The 19,644-nt window shown below is 46.1% G+C and overlaps 1 protein-coding gene across 8 annotated transcripts in view; it reads right to left on the bottom strand.

The window, feature by feature from the left end:
- FAIM (Fas apoptotic inhibitory molecule) overlaps positions 1 to 19,644 on the bottom strand; it is a 377,980-nt gene that overhangs the window by 50,298 nt on the left and 308,038 nt on the right. For all 8 annotated transcript variants that reach the window (XM_069616618.1, XM_069616621.1, XM_069616619.1 and 5 more), the window contains one exon: positions 16,326 to 16,375. In XM_069616618.1, coding sequence (XP_069472719.1) covers positions 16,326 to 16,375 — 50 coding nt within the window. The remainder of the gene's footprint in view (positions 1 to 16,325; positions 16,376 to 19,644) is intronic.

Genomic DNA, 19,644 nt, shown 5'->3' with positions numbered 1-19,644 from the left:
AACCCTTCTTGGCCAAGGCAACTATGTCCTCCTGCATCGGGATCCCCGTTCTGGTCACGGGACGTAGCGTGAGGACTTCTTTGAGGACCCCCTCTGCTAGTTGCTTGAAGTCGGGTTGGGGAAGGCCCAAGTACTCTGCCAGCCCTGCAGGACATTCATGGGAGGCCTTGGCGGAAGATGGTGTGTCGGGGTCCTCCTCCTCATCCGTGTCCGCCTGAGGGTTTTGTTGGTCCAGGACCGGAGGAGAGGAGGTGGGAGCCGGGGGCTGCAGAGTGGAAACTGAAGCCGAAGGCTGTAGCAGAGGCTGTTGCGGAACCGCCTGGACCTGAGGCTGAACTGGGCCGAGGGGCACCTGTACCAGAGCCTGCGGCACCGGAGCCATTGGCGGGAGCACGTCCCTGATGGTGTCCCTGAGGATGTCCCCCATCCGAGGAGATTTCATGAGCCCAAGGAACCGTTCAAAGAACCTGCCCTCGCAGGCCGGTAGGCAATATTGACGGGGTAGCAAGCGCCTGCTGGAGCCGATGGGTGCCCTACCCATATGGACAGAGCAGGAACCTGCCTTGCGCGAAGGAAGGGTAAGCTGTACGCCACATACCTGGTTAACACCAGTCCCACCATGATACATGTTCCTCCACCTGCAGCCTTCCCTGGAGAGGCGTCGGCCGGATGTCTAGATTTTCTGGCACAGTGGCCATTTTGACAAGCTGCCTTCAATGTGCCTGTGTCGTGTTGCTCGGCTCGCTGGGCCCCGCCCCGTCCAGGACTCTTGAGTGTGGATCATGGGGCCTACCCTGTTCCCCAGGCAGAGGCCTGGATCTGCCGGTAGAACTGCGTATAGGCGCCCCCTCGGACATGTTACCAGTACTAGGGCATAGCCCCTCGGGTGAAGACCCGGAAAAAGAACCTTCCGGTCCATCAGCACTGTCACCGGATCTACTGACCCCTTGGCCTGTCGGACGGTAGCTGATTCAGCCTCTGTACTTGTGCTTGTAACAGGACCTGGGAGGTCCCTCCCGCGTGGGTAGTCTTCCTTGCAGGATGCACTAGAAAAAGCAGCCCTACCTTGGGCCTGGATCGATGATAGGCAAAGTCCTTTAGGTCCTTTGGAGGCGATCTCTGAAAGAGCTCCATCCACCTGGCTAGTCTGTTCTTCAGAGACCTTGAGGAAAGCACGTTGCACGCGGTACAAGCTGGTCTTGGCCAAGTGGTCTGGGCCAAGGCACCGTAGGCAGAGGTAATGGGGGTCTTCAGTCGGGAAGAGCCCGTCGCAGGATGGACACCTGCTGGACCCTGTAGAAGTCGAGATGCGCCGGGGAGGTGTGTGAAGCCTGAGGACCGAGCACCTGAATGGTAAAAAGACAAAAAAGACAGAAGAGAAGAAGCATCCGCATGTGGAATTGCATGGCTGACGCCAAACCCAGGAGTGCTGGTGAATTTGGCCCGTTCCCGTCGATGCGGAAAAGGGGACTGAGGTGTGGCGCTTGAGGGCAGAGTCAGGGCAGCGCATGCTCCCAGGGCCGCACCCCCGCGCAACTCTAAATTTAAAGGGGAAGAAGGTTTTTTCTGGTGAAAAAGGTTGTCTCCCGTCCCTTGGAAGGGACGCCCATGCAGTATGGAGGAAAGGCGACGGGACGTAAGAGTAATTACCCATACAAATGAAAGATTTGCAAAAGGCAGAGCCCAGATGTCAGATGGGGACAATCTCAGAATGGCAGGAAAACTAGCCCGGAGAAGGTAGTCATAGTATTGACCAATTTGAGAGCTGGCTGAATGAGTTGGTAGGGCAAGTCAAATCACTTGATTTTTGCAAGGAAGAAAACCTCCCCAGTCAACTACCCTTTCCAATAACCAAACACACTCTTGAATTTCACAGATAAAGGCATTATTCTGATCGACATCCATCCAAAGGCAGTGCATGTCATAGGGGGAGGTTGAAAGGCATGCAGATAAAATTTATGTTGACATACCATTCACACCGTAATATGGTTTTGTGTAGTTTCATGATCTACACTTACCTTGTCGACATTCAGTTCAACCCCTCTTGGTCATACTTTTTTTCTTTTTTTAATGGGGGATCCCAACACACCCCTTCTCTCGCCCTTCAATTACCCTAACCCAGCAAATCCCAGATTACTATTATGCTTCACTATTGGCGGGTAAAGCAATCCCCTCTGAAAATCCACAAGCAGTGCTGGGAAGTCATCAGTGACATACAAAAACAGATGGGAGAAGAAACTAGGTGATGCTCCAAAGAGCAGTCAATGGGGACTGTAGGTAGAAAGTGGGCGGAATAACAGAGTGGGGAATCGTAACCAAAAACAAAATGTATTCTCTAGATATTGTTTTTGGGGTATATATTTGAGTGACCTTTTCAACTGGTGTACTAAATTTGCTTGTTCCCATTTTTTAGGACTCGTCTGTTCAGCTTTAAATTTTCAGGGGCTGTCCTGCATACTTTTCTGAGCTGGATCAAGACCTTTTGAGTCTTCACAGACTATATTGGTTTGGGACTCAAACAGTTTCTATGGATCATAGATTGTGAAGGGCCCTCTAATGATGGAAGATGCATTTCTTTTAAATGGATTTGGAATGTTTGCTTCTGCGTTTCCACCATCCTACGCATCCACAAAGTCTTTCTCAGGTTAATGGTAGACAGAATGGTGGATTCGGTTACTAGCAAAAGCAGGATCAAAATCTGCAGAATTGCCCTCAGTTGCAGCTTGGTGCCTGCAAAGTAGTTTGTATGCATCTAAGTTTCTTTGAAGGACAACCTTAATATCCAATGCTGGAGAATGTGCCATGGTTTGGAGGAACAAGACTCTAACCCACTTCTCTGCTCCCTGGACTCACCATGAAGTTTGCGGTTCCGCCCACTTGGTGAGCATGGTTACTCACGTGAGGTCCTAAACATTCTATGCGACTGATTGTTAGGGAGAATTCTCTGTATAGGCTAATTTCCCAAACCTAGTGAGTCCCACAGCAGCTTTGCTGGATCTTTGAGGTTTACTTTTTTCTCCTGCTAAGAGTGAGACTCTTTTTCTCCCACTCTTAGGCATGATTTGAGAATGTCCTCTGGCTTTGTAATGTGTTTTATGGGCTATGGGGTCTTTTACTCCATAGGGCTTCATGTGTTTTTGAGATGTGTGTTACACAGCACCCTCAGTGCAGTAACACAGGGGTGTCATAGTGACCCCCAAACATAGAGTCCATACCCTGGGACTGACTACTGTCTCCCAGGGCATGTAAAGTCACCATTGACTTTACTAGTCTTAAATTATAAACAGAACCAGTACAAACCATCATATTGTGGAAGTACTGGTAGCGGTAATTAGATTGCCCCTGGGTCTGTTTTTGGAGGGGGCACTGTGCAGTCCCCCCTCGTCGAGTTTCTGGCTGGTGGCAGTGGTTACCACGCGAAATATTCCACCGGAATATTTCCTATGGGATTTTCCCATTCATTTTAAACGCACCACTTTTTTGGTGCAATGTTAAAGATACCGCGGGGTTATTTATTTAATATTTATTCCCCAGTTGGGTCTTTTTGCCAGGACTCGGTTTTAAAATGGCGTTTGTGTTCGCAGCATGTTTGAGTGACAGCTAGGACTGGTGAATGGGGGTTTTCTGCGTAAAAGCAGGGCTTTGGGGACTGGAACTTCAGAAGTCGCCACAGGACCTAAAGAATCCGAAGAGGGAGAAGCTGAGCCGACCTGCAACGACGACACCACCGGTGAAGCCCTGCTGAACCGCCTCACCATTTCCCGACGACAGCGAAGATCTTCATCCTGGAGAGTCTTCTTCCTTTGAACTGGTGAGGTTAACCAGTTTGCCCTCTTTTCGCCTTCCTGGATCGTCTCGTGGTCGAATCGCCCATGCCAAGCACCCCGGCGGCCGGATAGCCGCGCTTCACCACTACCGCGAATAAAAGGGTAGTACCTTTTAACCGAGAAACTCTGCGGCTGGTTTCTTCCCTGGCAGTGCAACGACCTCCAGCTTTCCTCCACGTCAAGATCTTCTCTTCCCCTGGACGAAGCACTGACTTGCACCCGCTGCCAGGAACAACTGCCCCCGCTGGAACTTTCTCACCATTTCAGGTACTGTGTCCCGCCTGGTCTCCCTTGCAACAGACTGTTCAAGGTGTCCCGTAAATCCTTGACTCTCTATCCTGGGGTGACCTGGGACCTGTTAACTAACTTTTCTGAATTGATCCAACTCCTTTTGAACTATCTGCAAAGACTTTTAAAGTGTACTTCAACTGTGTGATCTCATTTCGCCTTGCTCTCTCCAAGAGTGGACCTGGCCTATGAACTTTCTCTACAGTAGACTCTGCCTTTCTTGACTTGCTGTGGTTTTTTTTAAAGTGTTGGTATTGTGTGCTTTTCTAATTCTGCCTTTTCCCTCCCTTTTTAAATAATTATTGGAGTGCCATCTTGGTTAAGCGCTCACCTCTGTATTTGATAATAAGTGGTGTTCTTTTCCTAAGACCTGTCGAATAATTAATCAGGGAGGTGTATATATTTCTAATGACTGTGTTTGAACTGGCTTGACATATTAGTGCCAGTGTATTTTTACAAGTGTGTTTTTAAATAAATAATGGTATACTTTTATACCAAAGCTCTGGTCAGTGTTTGCTTGTGCTACTGTATTTTTGTACCTAATGTGTATACTCTATATACTGCCTAACTCTTCTTGAGAGAAGTCTGACTGCTCAGCCACAGCTACTAGGTAAATCTGGGTGGTACAGACTGCTACCAATTGGGTTTACTGCCAACACCTGTAGTCTTAAACATTTTGCAGTGGTCCCTAAGGGAACTGCACAGGTTTCTGCCTAACACTGATAATGGTACCTACAATAATTCCAGAAAAGGTGTCTAGACTAGTCATCAAATGACATCAGTGGATTACTTAAATGGTTACGTCTAGTGGAAATACGTTGCCGTTGCCCTTCTTAGGACTTGAATATCAGCATTGCATCTGAAGTGTTAGGAGTCTGTGATAGCCTAAAATGTCAAATTGCTCTAGTAAGTACTGATTTTTGGACCGTATTACATTAATCATGGTGAAATTAAATGACTCAGATGTTTTCCAACCAGCACCAGCTCCATCATGCCAAATTGGCAAATGGATTTGGCAGAGCCACACTAGATTTGGAAGCTTCCCAACGTTAATGAAGCCCTAGCTGCTCTCCTTTCTCCCGCTGGTAGGAGACTCTGCCCAACAATGTGGTCAATATGGAATGGGTATTGTGAAACAGCTAGCAGAAGCCCTGCAAGCGCACACGCACAGGTGGTCTGAACCATCCATTTCCATAATGAGGTCATAACTCCACTTCAAGACTGTCAAAGTAAGAACTGCATTTAACAAGCCTATAGAATGTTAAAATATGTAAAACTCTACTCACCATCAGGAACAGAATAAAAATGTCCCCTACTTCCGGGAACAACTCAAAATATCTACTGTAAACACACATTCTCCAGCTTTGGATCTTACATAGAGTCACATGATGTTGAATATTCAGTGGCCAGGACGGAAATCCTTGGTATATAAATAGTGTGCACTATAGAAGCAATTAACGGCATTCACCTTAGTGATCTATTGGGTAATTTTTGGTTCATCTGCTCTTCAGTCAATAGGCACCCTCTCCCTGAAGTCCTCCCCTGGAGGCCATATTCAGATTTCTTATGCACATGAAGAGTTGAAGTCCTCTTTACAGTGCTAACTTCTTTCGAAGAGTTCTCTGTGATCTAATTCCCTACAACCGAGTTTCATCGCGTTTTGAAGAGAAAGATAAGTACTTTCACATTGAAGAGTTTGGGAGCTTTGGCGGTCAGGTAAAGCACCCACGGCAGGGGTTCATCAACATCCTAGTCCCTTAGGGTTGACCCCCCTGAAGTGCCTCCCTCTCCATTATCAACCATGAGTGAACTAAAAGCAAAGAAAAGCATTTTTAGAAATTGCACTTCTTTCAACCTTAAGAACACCTGTGTGGGAGATGAGCATGAGAAGTCCGGCTTCAGTCCATCCCAGCAGATCTTAGGAAAGGGCCACTTGATCAAATAGGGCGAGATCTCATGAGGAGACCTCCAGCGCGAAATGGGCAAGGAGGGAAGATCCTGGCCGGGCTCCGAAAGAAGCTCATAAGACCTGCCTGAGAAGTCATCCACATAAGGGCTAGTTGCTCACAAGTCAGGGCAGTCGCTGTCCAAATGTTTGCCTATGAGTCAGTCTTCAGCACTTGCTGTGCCATTGACAAAGTCTTCAGCAATGGCTCCGAAGACTAAATTGTCCAAGACATAAATGACAAAACAGCCTACCATACAGTCAACGACAGGTTAGTCAAATAGTCCCTTCGACTATGATGGTTTCGATGACCACCACCTTGTCCGCGACTACTTTCTTGACAACAATCCAGACAGCAATACAGGTCCTTCAATGATCAAACGCCCTTTCAAATCCAATCTGTCTATGACTCTGTCTAATACCCAGTGGAGGAAACCCCTTAAGAGTGCATCTCTTACATATATGGTCTATCATTACCCTCTTTATTCACGGGTACCTGGCAAAAGCAGGACATACTTACTCCAAGGACATATGTCCCCAACTATTATCTCAGAACCAGCAGAGATCCCTCTGGGGGACATTCTGGAGCATGAGATCGATCAGACTTTGAAGGCCTGTTTTCAGACATGGAGGTGCTATTTGTCAAGCAGTTACCTCTAAAGCCTCATATCGCACATGTGAAATTTGGGCTGTCAGTCAAGCCAGCTGTCATGCCTAAGCAGCCGCCTCCTTCCCCTCATCTAAGAGGAGCACTGTCAGTGGATATTCAGTACATGCTGAAGTCCCTGAAAAGGAAATTTCATGATAGGGAACCAGACATCTCTAGGGAACTCTAAATCCAACAGGATGTACCACCACAACGATCGCAAGTGCCACAAAGGCCAGAAACCACTCCAACCAAGACCATGCACCCCTAGCCCACTTCACAGTAAGGAGGTCCCAAACACACAGACGGGAACATGCAGCAATCCATTTGACACTCACTTGGATACTGATTCTCAGGACGTTGCACAACCTGGCATGGCCTCTACACACTCGACCTTCACTGACAACTAAGGCAAGCTGGTCCTGGCCGATGGGGAACCAGAGAAGTAAGTATTCTTGAAGCGTTTCACTAGAGAACGGCCAAGGTGTTATACTAGTTAATGACTGTACCAGCGCAGGCGAAATCCTGGAGAACAAAATACATTCGTATCCATCCAATCCTACAGCACATTTGGGAGAACAACTTGGTAGTCATAAGAAAACGTTACATGGCCCCAGCAATTAGGGATAGTTTGAAGAAAACGTACAGAGCACATGATAATGCCCCTAAATGCTTGCGAACACAGCCACGCCTAAGTGGTCTCTACAGCTGCAGGGCAGAGATCATCCAGCCTCCCTTCTCCATGCGCGGATCCCCCCTGACGAGGAGAAACAGCTAGAAGCATTTGGCAAGCGGGTCATTACCAAAGCAGCAACCACAATCAAAGTGACAAATTCAATGGCCATTCTTGTAACTTATAGCAGGGAGCTAGGGTACTAGATGGACAACTATTGGAGTTTTTTCCAGACAACAAAAAGCAAGACAGCTTGTCGCTCCTCATTTCCTACTAAAAAATCAGCATCGGATCACGCAATCTAAGCAGTGGTAGACATCACTGACATGGGATTCAAGGATATGGGTAACGGAGTGGTGCTTTGCCGCCAAGGCTGTCCAAATGCCATTCATTTGGTTCTAGCCCATTTCCTCATAGACCAGTTTCTTCGAGGCCCATTTGTTTGAGTTTTGTTTTACCACATCTCACCACAAATGTAGATGGGTGGTTGAGTTTCGGTATTTATAAAGGTTGGGGAGATGAGGAGGGGTTTTGGAGGTCTCCCCCTGCATTTATTGCAGTGAAATGTGGTAACGAAAAAACTCAAACAAATGGGCCTCGAGCAAATGGCTTCAAGGGAATATCATAGATCCATTCATTACAGGTCCGATGTCGAGACCTAGGTGGCCGATATGCCCTTTGACTTGGAGAACCCATTCAGCAAAAAGGTGGACAATAGGATGCTTCTAATACAGACACCGAAAACGCACGATCCCTGGGCACTCTCCACTATCACAGGCATTATCCATTATTTTGTTTGAGACATCTTTTCTATAAAACGGGTAGAGATTTCCATTTATCCTACTGCTCTCATTCCTACAGAGAAGCCACTAACTTAACGTGAGAGCAGTATAAATCAAAGTTCCAGTCCTACTGCGGCAGCATAGAAGGTGACATGCTTTGCACCCGAGGGGGGGGTCAGTCATCCCAGCAGGCCCGACTTCTTCATAAGCCGCCCCTGCACTTCAGCACCTCCGTGGAATGGGGGGGGAGGGGAACACCTCACAGCATATCTGCATCAATGTAAGACTATCACAACAGATCAATGGGTGCCTTCCGTAGGGTCATACGGGTACACTAGAATTTATTCGCAAACCACCCAATACCTCACTCTCGCAAACCCGCAACACACAGACTGGGATACTGTTTTGAAGTTTTAACACAGAAAGTCAAAGGGCTCCTCCTCAAAAGAGAAAGAGCAAGTTCCGGAAGGTCAGTGAAATCAAGGAGTCTACTCCAGTTATTTAATTTGCAAGATAAATAATAATGGGGGATTGGAGGCCCATCCTGGAGCTTAGATTCCTCAACAAGTTTGAGGTCCTACAAATACGAAATGGTATTCATGTAAAGGATGCTAAGTGCTATTCACATAGGAGATGTCATCTCATCTCTAGATATGAAGGATGCAGATTTCCACTTCTCAATCCACTTAAGACACGGAGAGCACCTGCACTTTGTTTTGGCAGGGCAACTTTATCAGTTCAGGGTGCTCCACTTACGTCTGTAAGCACCCAGAGGTTTCACGGTTTGATTGGCTATGGTAGCTGAAAAACCACATAAAAGGTCATCATGCCATGTTCTTTCGAGAGAGGGGCGCCTACTACCTGTTTTCCATCGCAGAAAAGGAGGGCTGCACATCTATACACACCTAGAAGATTGGATGGTCCAAGCACTTTCCCCGCAGCAAGGGGAGCACCACACCCAGTTTGCAGAAGAATTTGCCATCATTAGGTTACTCGACAAATTATAGTAAATCGCTGAAGCTTCAGATAGGAACTGACATCTTTCTGAGAATGTCAGCCTTGCAAGAAAAGCCCTCACAAGAGCGTCTTCGGACCTTAAGATCCAACGTGCAAACAAGTTGAAACACATCCCCATTTTCAAATCTTTCATGGGCATTATTTCATCATGAATCCTGCAGGTCTGGAATTGCAGGCTTTTCATGCACCTAATGCAGGAATTTCTGGATGCAAGGTGGCACCAGGTTTCAGAAAATTGTGAGTGAGGGGGACAAGTTGTGGTTGATGTCCTTCTGCAAGAACCTCTGATGGTGGCCAACGGAGAGCAGCTTGACAAAATGTGAGCCATTAACGGGAACCACAACCAGCAGCCACAGTGACAACAGGCACATCCATCTTGGGAGACCTGCACGCAAAGGGGCTATGGTCTTCTGCCAAGAAATTACTGTAAATAAGTGTTCTCGAACTCAGGGCAGTCTTCTGGGCATTAAATGCAGCATCCCACCTGCAGGTCAAAGGAAAGGTGGTGAAAGTTCTGTCAGACAACACTACAATGATGTTTTACATCAGGAAGCCATGGGATTAGAGGTACTATTCGCTGAAAAAACAGCCTGTGGGTACTGCAGCAGGGGATGGTCCCTGTCCCCTGGCACCTCTGAGGTATCAGCAACCCTATCGCAGACTTTTGAGCATGGAGAGGCAGTCCTGCAACAAGTGGGAGCTGAACAAACACCCTATGTAATGTGTATTCCAAGCATGGAGGTGGCCAAAGAGACTTGTTCACCACCCTTGCAAGTCATTTGTCAGCAGTTTTCCATAGCAAGGCATCCTCGAGGAGGTGTGCTCCACTCTTGAGTTGACAAGTTACTCTATGCATTTCCGCCTTTCCCACTGCTCCTTCATGTCCTACAATGGGTAAGAATGCATCCTGATTGCAATGGCATGGCCAAGACAGTACTGGTTCCTAAACCTGTTCCTATCCCAACCCTAGCACATTGCCCTCCCACTGACCTTCCACCTGTTGACATGGGAATCAGTCTAGTCTTCCCTCAGCCTCAAAGGTCCGCTCCCGAAATACATGGAGTTTGGCCGATTAGATATGGCTGAAGCATGCAGAAAGTGTGTCTCAATGGACAGAGCGCCTTCCACTGTGAAGTACTATGGCAAGAAAAGTTGAAGATTTGCAGTCTGGGGTACGAGCAAAAGCATCGACCCAATCAGCTGTGAAGATTCCCAGTAGCTACCCCATCTCCTTCATCAGGTTAAAAGCAGCTTAGACCATTCGCCGGTCAAAGTCCACTTAGCAGCCATTTCATGGCATACTTGAATTCCGGGCACAACGTCCTTGTGTACTACAGGGTTGATCAAAACGTTCATGAAATGTCTTTTTAGGACATCTCCCCCGGTTCACAAGGTCGATCCCCCATGGGCGCTCAATACAGTCCTTACGTGGTTCATGCACCAGCTGTTCGAATGATGCACATGACCTGCAAGATAGTTTTTATTTGCAATCATATCAGCTACAAAAGTAAGCAAGCTGCAGGCTCTCTCAGTGAAAGAAACTTTGCTAGTGTTACACAAGAAGAGATTGATCCTGAGAACTAATCCTGAGAACTAATCCCACGTTTATGCCCAAAGTTCCTCCCCCACCCATCTCAATGAACAGCTCGTGCTTCCAGCTTTCTTCAATATGCTGCTCACGTCTTCTGAAAGGTCATAACCTTCTTTGTATGTCAGAAGGCCTCTTAAGCACCAAGTCCTTCTGCCAGCCCAAGCAACTGCCTATCCAAGCAACTGCCCATTGCATTTGGGCCAAATGAGGCTTGTAAAGGGGCCTCTAAGACTGGCATCGTAAGATGGCTGTGGGCCTGTACTGCGTATTGTCACATGAAGGTGGGAAAACCACACCATGCCAACCCAAAGGTGCACTCCACGAGGGCTACATCTTCCAAAACTGCCTTCTTGGCTGGGGTACCGCTCCACAACTGCAGGGCGATAACGTGGCTGGTCCTGCATACCATTAAAGGTTCTACTGCGTAGTGCAAGACAGGCATGATATCACAAGTATAACACTGACACAAAAGGTACAATTTGTAAAACCTTTACTAAAGTGTCAATGGGGTTGGAGAAACTTCTACTTTGCTGTATAGCTAGGATGGGAGTAGTCTCGACCATCAAATCAAAACAGCCTATACTAACAAAAGCCTAATGCCTGCCCTAAAAACAGTACAAAAAGTGTGAAAAGGAATATATGTATATGAAGGAAAGTCAGTGTTCAAAAGAATACATGTGGCTGAGTCAGCTCTACTCCCCACGTTGGACAGCACAGGGTAAGGCGGTTCCTGTAGACAAGACGACACACTCTGGCTCAGGCTCTTAATACAAGGTAGCTCAAAACATGGACCGAGGCCCGCCTGGCCTTCCACATTAAAGTCTTGCTTTCCAATTTCAACAGTTTAATTAAATGTTCACAGCAGTCCCCCTTTGTCAGGCTCAGACCGTTTACAACAAACGTTCACGTCGGTCCCCCTCCGTCGTGCTCAAACCTCTTACAGCAAACATTCATGTCGGTCCCCCTCTGTAGGGCTCAGAATTTTCACAACATAATGTTCACAAAACTTGCAGAGGTTCCCTTCCCCAAGCTTAACTCATATCCATGAGGGGTTGGTTCCCTTCCCCTAACTTTTTATACATCCGGTCTCAGTCAGGCTCGGACCGTTTCTTGATGCCGAAGACTTTTGAATGTGTGTGGTTTTTGTGACAGACTCCCACAGGAGCACTTAGACTTTCCAGCTTTCAACTCACACTCCTATGTTATTTACCCCAGTGCTTTCTGGCCTGGGTAGTTCACTGCATTATGTACCACAGTTCAATTTGCAGCTTTTCACGTTCCCCTTCAATTCTCTTGCTTTTACAGTTCATTCACTTTATCAAGACAATCTTCTACCTTTCACATCGACCTTCGAGTGGGCTACTACCTTTCGTCAGACCACTCAGTTACTCAGTATCGCTGACTTTCCAGCTATCGTTCATCAAAGTTCATTCGCAGGTCTGCCTTGCTTCGTGCCTCATCCATACGCATGCAGCCTTCAATTTTGCAATATAATGTTGCCACTTCACTCTTTCTTTAGCACACACCGGTCTCTCAGGTTGCTTGCCAACTGTAAGGAACTCATGGTGGCAACAGTAAAGACCAGTGATCACTGTTCAAGGGTGTTTATTAAACTGCATAGGAAGGTTGGAAAAACGCCTAATCTTAACCTAAATCTAAGATGGGAGCAATCTACGACCATCAAATAATAATAAGGCAGTCCTAGTGGAGTCTTGTCAAAGAAAAAGGCCTATACTAAGAAACCTATTGCCAATCCTTACGCTAAATACAACAAAAAAATAATAATCACAAGAAAAAAAAAGTGTTCACAAATAATAAGTCAGGATGTGGTAGCCGGGGCGGGGGACAGGGGGGGGGTCTCCCATCTCCACATTTCGAGCACAGGACAAGGTGCGTTTCCGAGCTTTCCCAGCATGAGCCAACAGTTCCGCTCTCAGCTATCAGGGCCTTCGGTGGTTAAGTCTCTTTTCTACAAATAAGTCTCTTGTTGCTGAGGACCTGATGTATCCGAAATAATAAACAAAGTTCCTTTTCGCATGTACGTTGGGTGATGCTTTTTCACCCCTGGGTCCCCCTCTTCCGGGCTCAGACCCTTCTCAAATATCAGCCACGGTTCACTACGGCTTCTCAAAACAATCTCTTCTGTGACATTCACAAATCTTAATGTCTTTTTAAACAGTTCACTTTGGACATCCCTCCGTCGGGTTCCCTCTTGCCAACTTTACCAATCACACAATTTCTTGAACACTTCTTAAGATGCAGGATTCACTTCCCTTTGCTTCACAATCATCTGCCGGTCAAAGACTTTTGACTGTGCAGAGGATTTCGCTAGACACCTGTATGACCACTTTGACCCCTTTCTTGCGTTTCCCAAGGCATTCTGGTAACGGCAGTTTCAACAATAGGGTAATCACCCAGAGTTTCCTGAGTGAGCACCCACATGGTACCTGACTCCTGTGTAGCTGGATTTCCCCTCTCGTATTAACAGTTCTTTGTACTTTCTCCAATTAGCCATTTGCTACTTTTGTTCAACACAGTTCAGTTTCTCGTCGGCTCTCCCCTCGACTCACCGGCTGCGATGAACCGCTTTGTTTTTCTGGTCTCTAAAGTCAAGGCCGGTACCACTGTGGCAAGCGTCTCTCCTCAGCTTGTTATCAGCAGAGGAGGACCCTGTGTACCGGTGACATCTGCAACACACGCTGGCTAATGTTTGTGGTTTTACGATTCCTTCCCTGGAGGTTTTACAGGCCTAGCTCGGAAAGGACAAGCTCGCTTCTCTCCTGGTCACCCTCTCGGTTTGCACCATCTTTCTCCTCCTCTTGAACTGCCGTGCTGAGTTAGCTCTCTCGTCAAGCGGTCTTCCTTGCTCGTATTGTGCTCTCGTGCCCCATCTTTTATCCCTGTGGCAAAGGGAAAGGGGCGTCAGGTATGATATGATATGGCATTTGTAACGCGCCTATACACAAGTGTTTCAAGGCGCGAGGAGGCAGGGAGGGGGGGACAAGGGGAGACAGGCAACGATCCTACTAGGCCAGGTGTCATTCAGATCGCGCAAGTGCATGGATAGAGGGGAAGGGAGAAGTGCAAGGGGGAAAGGGAGAGGGGAAGTGCAGTACATAGATAGTAGAATACAAGATAAAATAATAAGGGCCAGCTGGTGGCAAGTGCAAGGTAAGTGCAGACAAGTGCTGGGAAGGGGGGCTGTAGGGATACATAGACAGTCCCGCAGTGCTGGGGTTGCCAGGGAGGCAGTGCAGGGGAGAGTGGCTGGGCCAAGGACCAAGATCGGCGAGTGGTCCAGTTGCGGATTCAGTGCAGTTTCAGTAAATTAGCAGGGGAAAGGGGGAGAGAAAGCCGAAGCAAAGAGGAAGGTTTTGAGGTGCTTCCGGAACCGGAGACGGTTCTCCTCAAGTTTCAGGGAGGCAGGAAGGCTGTTCCAGAGGGAGGCCCCTGCTGCGGACAGAGATCTACCCCCAACTCATTGCTTGGAGAAGCGGCTAACCCTGAGGGAGTTGGAGGCAGATGAGTGAAGAGCTTGAGAAGGAAGATATTTAGGAAGAGAGAGTTGAAGGTATTTTGGAGGTGTGTGATTCTGGTCAATTGCCTGACACTTGTGTTGGGAAATGTCAGGTAAACAGCTCTGGTGTTTGTCTGACTTTCGTGGTATGCAAAATTGTTCGTGTCGGAAAAGGGGGGTGTGGAGTGTTTGAGTATCGTACGTGGTAGCACGGGGAAAAGGTGTTATGAGAAGGGGCATACTGCGTCTCACCTGTCGGTGTCCCACTTTCACTCCACGAGTACACGCCATCCAGGTGACCCTCCCTCACTGGTCCACCCCCAGGAACTGGATCCAATAGCGATGGCCTGGCCACCCGGATGACAGATCCCCGGGGACTAGTCAGGGCGACACCTTCAGGTTTCTCACACAACTCACCGGCTATGTGCGTTTCTTTCTTGTCTTTCACTTTCTTCCAATTTTGAGAGTTAAGGTCAGTACCACAGGCTTGGACTCCCCTCCCCAACTCTGCCGTTCACCCAGAAAGATTGCTTGCGTCCATTGAACACAATGCAGCTTTCTTGTTTGGGATTCGTACTTCTCCACGTATCTTTCATAGCCTTTGGGAGGAAACAACCTCCTGCAGGGAACTCCTGGAGTTTTCTACCCGTGGCTCGTGTCCCGCGGTCCGTTGCTCTGCTCCAGTAGGTTTGCCTTTACCCAGGAAGTTCTATTCTTACTCGTGTTCCACCTTTCTCAGAGTGCGTCTCTATATTCCGCCTTTCATCTGTGTGAGGAGATCTAATTGATATCAGATGTATGCACCTAGAGTAAAGGGCCTGACTTTGCCTGACCCAATTAGCGGGACATGTCCAGTGCAATATATAAACATCAACATTGTTACTCTCAGTCGCCCTATTCCGCGGCCTAGTGTTTGTGTGGAAAGGGGTGGGGGGGGGGGCGGGAGTTGGGACATGAGTTAGGAATAGGATGAGTTAGGCGTCCCCTCACCCAGGTGACCCTCCCACACTGGTCCACCCCCAGGGTCTGGATCCAAAGGCGATGGACATGCCCTGGCCACCTGAGAGTGAGATTCCCGGGGACCAGCAGGTGAGACACCTCCTGGTTTCTCACAGTAGACAGGAACACGTCTGAAGAATCAAGGTTTGGACAGGCTGTCCTACACAACCTGTAACCCTCTCAGTTGTTCCTCCCGGTCTACAATTCTATTTCCAACTGTTTTGCAATCTATTCAACAAAATGTGAATCTAGGAATTATCCATTGCTGGTGAAGGAAAAAGTTACTTACCTGCATCTACAGTTCTTCAGCATTGGTAGCTTTCATAGATATGCATATGGCTCTCCCTCCATCCCCTCACAAGGCTCAACATTATATGCTGCCTGTGTGTTCAAGTAATCTGAAGATGCCATCCAGGAGAGGCGTTAAGGGAGATGGTGTCTACTGGCTACAAAGCAGATAAACAAAAAAGTAGTCTGATAGGTTACTAATGTGAATGTAGTTAATTGTTACTACAATACACAGTATTTATGCACCAAGTATTCACAACCCGATGACGGGGAATATTCAACAGCACGTAAATCTATGAAAGATAAAAGTACTGTAGAACCGTAGTTATAGTTAAGTATCTTTTTCCTTCTCTACCGCATGCAATTCCTCCCACTCATTTCAGAGTAGATTTGAGTAATGCTGAAACCAAAAATGCATGTCCTTGGAATCGGAGGCATCACCCCTTGTCAAATATGAACAAAGCAAAAATGCATTTGTGCACTTTGGGTCTGGATGTGCAACAAATGTATTTTCCATGAATGATCATACTTTATTGGTTAAGTGCAACTACTAGCCAACCATACAAAAGTCGCTTGCCACCTCAATTATATACATACACACAGCACACCATTTCTTACACAAGAGTCAAATGTCAGTGGATAGTGGCAAGTGCACATTTCACACACTGATTGAGTAGCAACTACATGTGCAATGAACAACAACTATTTTAATGATGTATGACATTATAAACTCTTTTTTAAATTATACGTACCGCAGTCTCCATATTTTTACCATTGCACCATACATCCATGGTGTCCTTCTCTAAAACCACAAGAAATAAACAAATGTAACTTATCATGAAGAGTTAAAGTGAACAATATTAATCAATTTGTAAATTCAAAGAAAGTGCTCCAATATTTATGCAAGTGTTGCTTCAATTTATAGAGCTGCAATAACTTTACCAGCTTGCGACATTTTTATTATCTGATGCACATTACAAGAGAGTAAGCTGCATGGTGAAGATCAGCATTGAATAACCCAGACACATAAATCAAATCTCATAACATGACAGTCCAGCCGCAAAACAACTCTACTGTGTGCAACACCAAGGAACATGAAATTCTCCTGGAACTGGTGGAAGCCACCTGGGAAATTCTGATCGACTCCCAGAGGGTCACATGGCAGACTTCATCACTCCTTATTAATTTCTCCCCAGGGTGTCTGACCTCATTATTCGCAAAGCCTTCATAACAGCAAGGCATGATGCCCTCTTTGGTCTTCTAAAGCCATAAAGAGCTGAGGGCAAGACTAGAGTGACATACTGTGTAGAAAGTGGTTTGGCCCTACTGGATACAAAGTACAAAAGACAACATCCCAGCTCTACTCCTCTGACACCAGCGGGAACCACCCCACTATGCTTGCCCGTTTACCTCACCTGGAGTGCTCCTTTTCCTCTATTCTCCCATCCACATGATACTGCAAATCATCATTTTCTTTCATAAGCGCCTTCTGCTTACCCTCACTTGTGTCTCTATGCACTCCTAGCATGCCCCCACAGCTGATCCCCTCATTTTACTCTTTCCACGCTACCTGGATCTTCCTCATCTCTTCTTGGCAGCATTGTGGTCTCTCCCCCTAGACCAACCTGATTCAGTCTGTACCCCTCAAAATATATCCCTTCTCCTCTCCGTTTATTTCTGCAACTTTCTTGTGCTTTCCCATTGAACGAACTCAACGACACCGGAATGTTTAAGCACTCTATAACAACCTCCTTTTTTGCTTACCACTGACTCGAACCACCCTATCGTGGTGGTTACCATGATGACCATCAGTGAAACAAAAAACACCCACAAATGACACTTTCACTATTGCAACCTTGCACTGATAATACCTTTCTCAATCATCTCACTTATCCAGGAAAGGCAGTTGGCATTGCCCTCATGGGTAATAAAGTCAACCCGACTGAACCGCTGCTCACTCTTTCCCTTAACACAGATCGCCATTCAACTTCTAGCACCAATCTACCTTGCTACAGTTGTCATCTACTGACACCTCCAAACATGGTTATCAGTGATACTGACTTCCTCCTTGAGTCTCCTCCTAATTAAGTCCCAGCCATACTCATGGGGGAACTTGACCACCCCAATGTGATCAAGGTCCACAAACTCAGTCTGGACTCCACTCTCTGACCATTCCAAGGGGGCTATTCATAATATGCCAACCAACCATCATGGTAGCTCCAGAAATCTCACTGTCCTTTCCTCCTCACTCAGTCTGCCTCTTTCATTGACCCATCATCATGTGACGGATCTATGTGATCACTGCGATGGCCGAAAATGCTGACTTTTTCTTTTTTAACCCTTTACACCACATATATATGCGGGGGGAGACCCCCGCACCCCCCCCATATTAATATCATACTCTAAACCCCATATATATATATATATATATATATATATATATATATATATATATATATATATATATATATATATATATATATATATATTCAGTGAAAAAACTTTGTCAAAGGGACGTTATGGTTCCAAGTAAAACCGAAAAACCCTTGAAATTCGCCAGTTATGGTAAGCTAAGAAACCATAACTCGCGCCACCACCGTGCACTGCTAAGACTAACACCCAGGACATCAAAGATGACATCACAAATGTCATTGATGACATCACTGATGACATCACATGTGTATGTACTTTTCATGAAATATGTGTACAAGGGATTCTTATTATAATGTTGCGAAACAAGTCTCAAGGATCCTTGCAATAAATATCATACCCTAATTAGTGCATTGAACGATGCATTGATATAAATAGCATTCTATTATGCGGTTCTATCTAGTATACTAAGCTACTCATACACAAACATAACATTGTGTGCAGCGTACAAGATGAAGGTATAATATTCGTAATGTTAATATGTTGAATAATGAAATAATTGTTTTCTTAATAGATTGTGTACTGTGAAATATGTAATCCGTAGCTAATAAAACACATGTATTACATAATTGCATTACTATAGACAAAACACAAAGACACAAGAACACATACCAATATGGGTATGTACAGGGAAAGTGAAGTTAGCAAAAAAGCACAAATAGTAGCAGAAACAATTCATAACAACTGATTATTTTCATGCAAATTAATGATTGCTCTGTTTCAAAGCTGCTATTTACCCTATGTATATGTATCACTTGATGTGATTGGACCCACAGGGAAAGTACAGCCATAAAAAAAACAACAGAACTATCAGAAAGTGCTCGTAAGTCTATTGATTATCTTTATGCACAAAAAGGATTGCTGTCTTTCAAGCTTGTGTCTTCCCATATGTATATGTTTCATATGATGTGACTGGACTCTAAGGGAATTACTGTAAGAACCTACTTGAAGGATACGTCTACAAATAAAATAAAATTTTTAGTTTCTGACTGTTACTGAAGAAAACCATGTGGCCTAGATATGTCAGCAAAAGAAAAAAGAGTGAGCCAGACATGTGATGTCATCAGTGATGTCATCAATGACATTTGTGATGTCATCTTTGATGTCCTGGGTGTTAGTCTTAGCACGGTGGTGGCACGAGTTATGGTTGCTTAGCTTACCATAACTGGCGAATTTCAAGGGTTTTTCGGTTTTACTTGGAACCATAACGTCCCTTTGACAAAGTTTTTTCACTGAATTTCATAGGTTTTTATTAGTGCAACTTAACCATAACGTCCCTTTAACATTTTTTTTTTACTAAATTTTTAATTTTTTTATTAGAGCAACGTCACCATAACATCCTTTTCAATAGATGAAGACCACTAACATTTTATGTCCTCAAAGTGGGAACGCCAGGTGGTAAAAAAACCAAAAAGATTTTCCTTCCTACACCGGGACACCTGCGGCGATCCCGTGTAGGAAGGAAAATCTTTTACCAAGATGGCCACCATGGAAAGGGAAGGTGGGGTGTATAAAGAACACAACAGGGCATGAGCGGGGGGGGGGGGGGGGGAACAGGGGAGACACATAAGCATGAGCGGGGGGTGAGAGGGAACAGGGTACAAACGGGGGAAAGGAGAGAGACAAGGGGCATGAGCGGGT

This window comes from Ambystoma mexicanum, chromosome 9 (assembly GCF_040938575.1).
Source record: "Ambystoma mexicanum isolate Mex_15411 chromosome 9, UKY_AmexF1_1, whole genome shotgun sequence".
Taxonomy (NCBI): Eukaryota; Metazoa; Chordata; class Amphibia; order Caudata; family Ambystomatidae; genus Ambystoma; species Ambystoma mexicanum.
The sequence above is the reverse complement of the archived record's forward strand: the minus strand, read 5'-3'. Positions and strand labels throughout refer to the sequence as shown.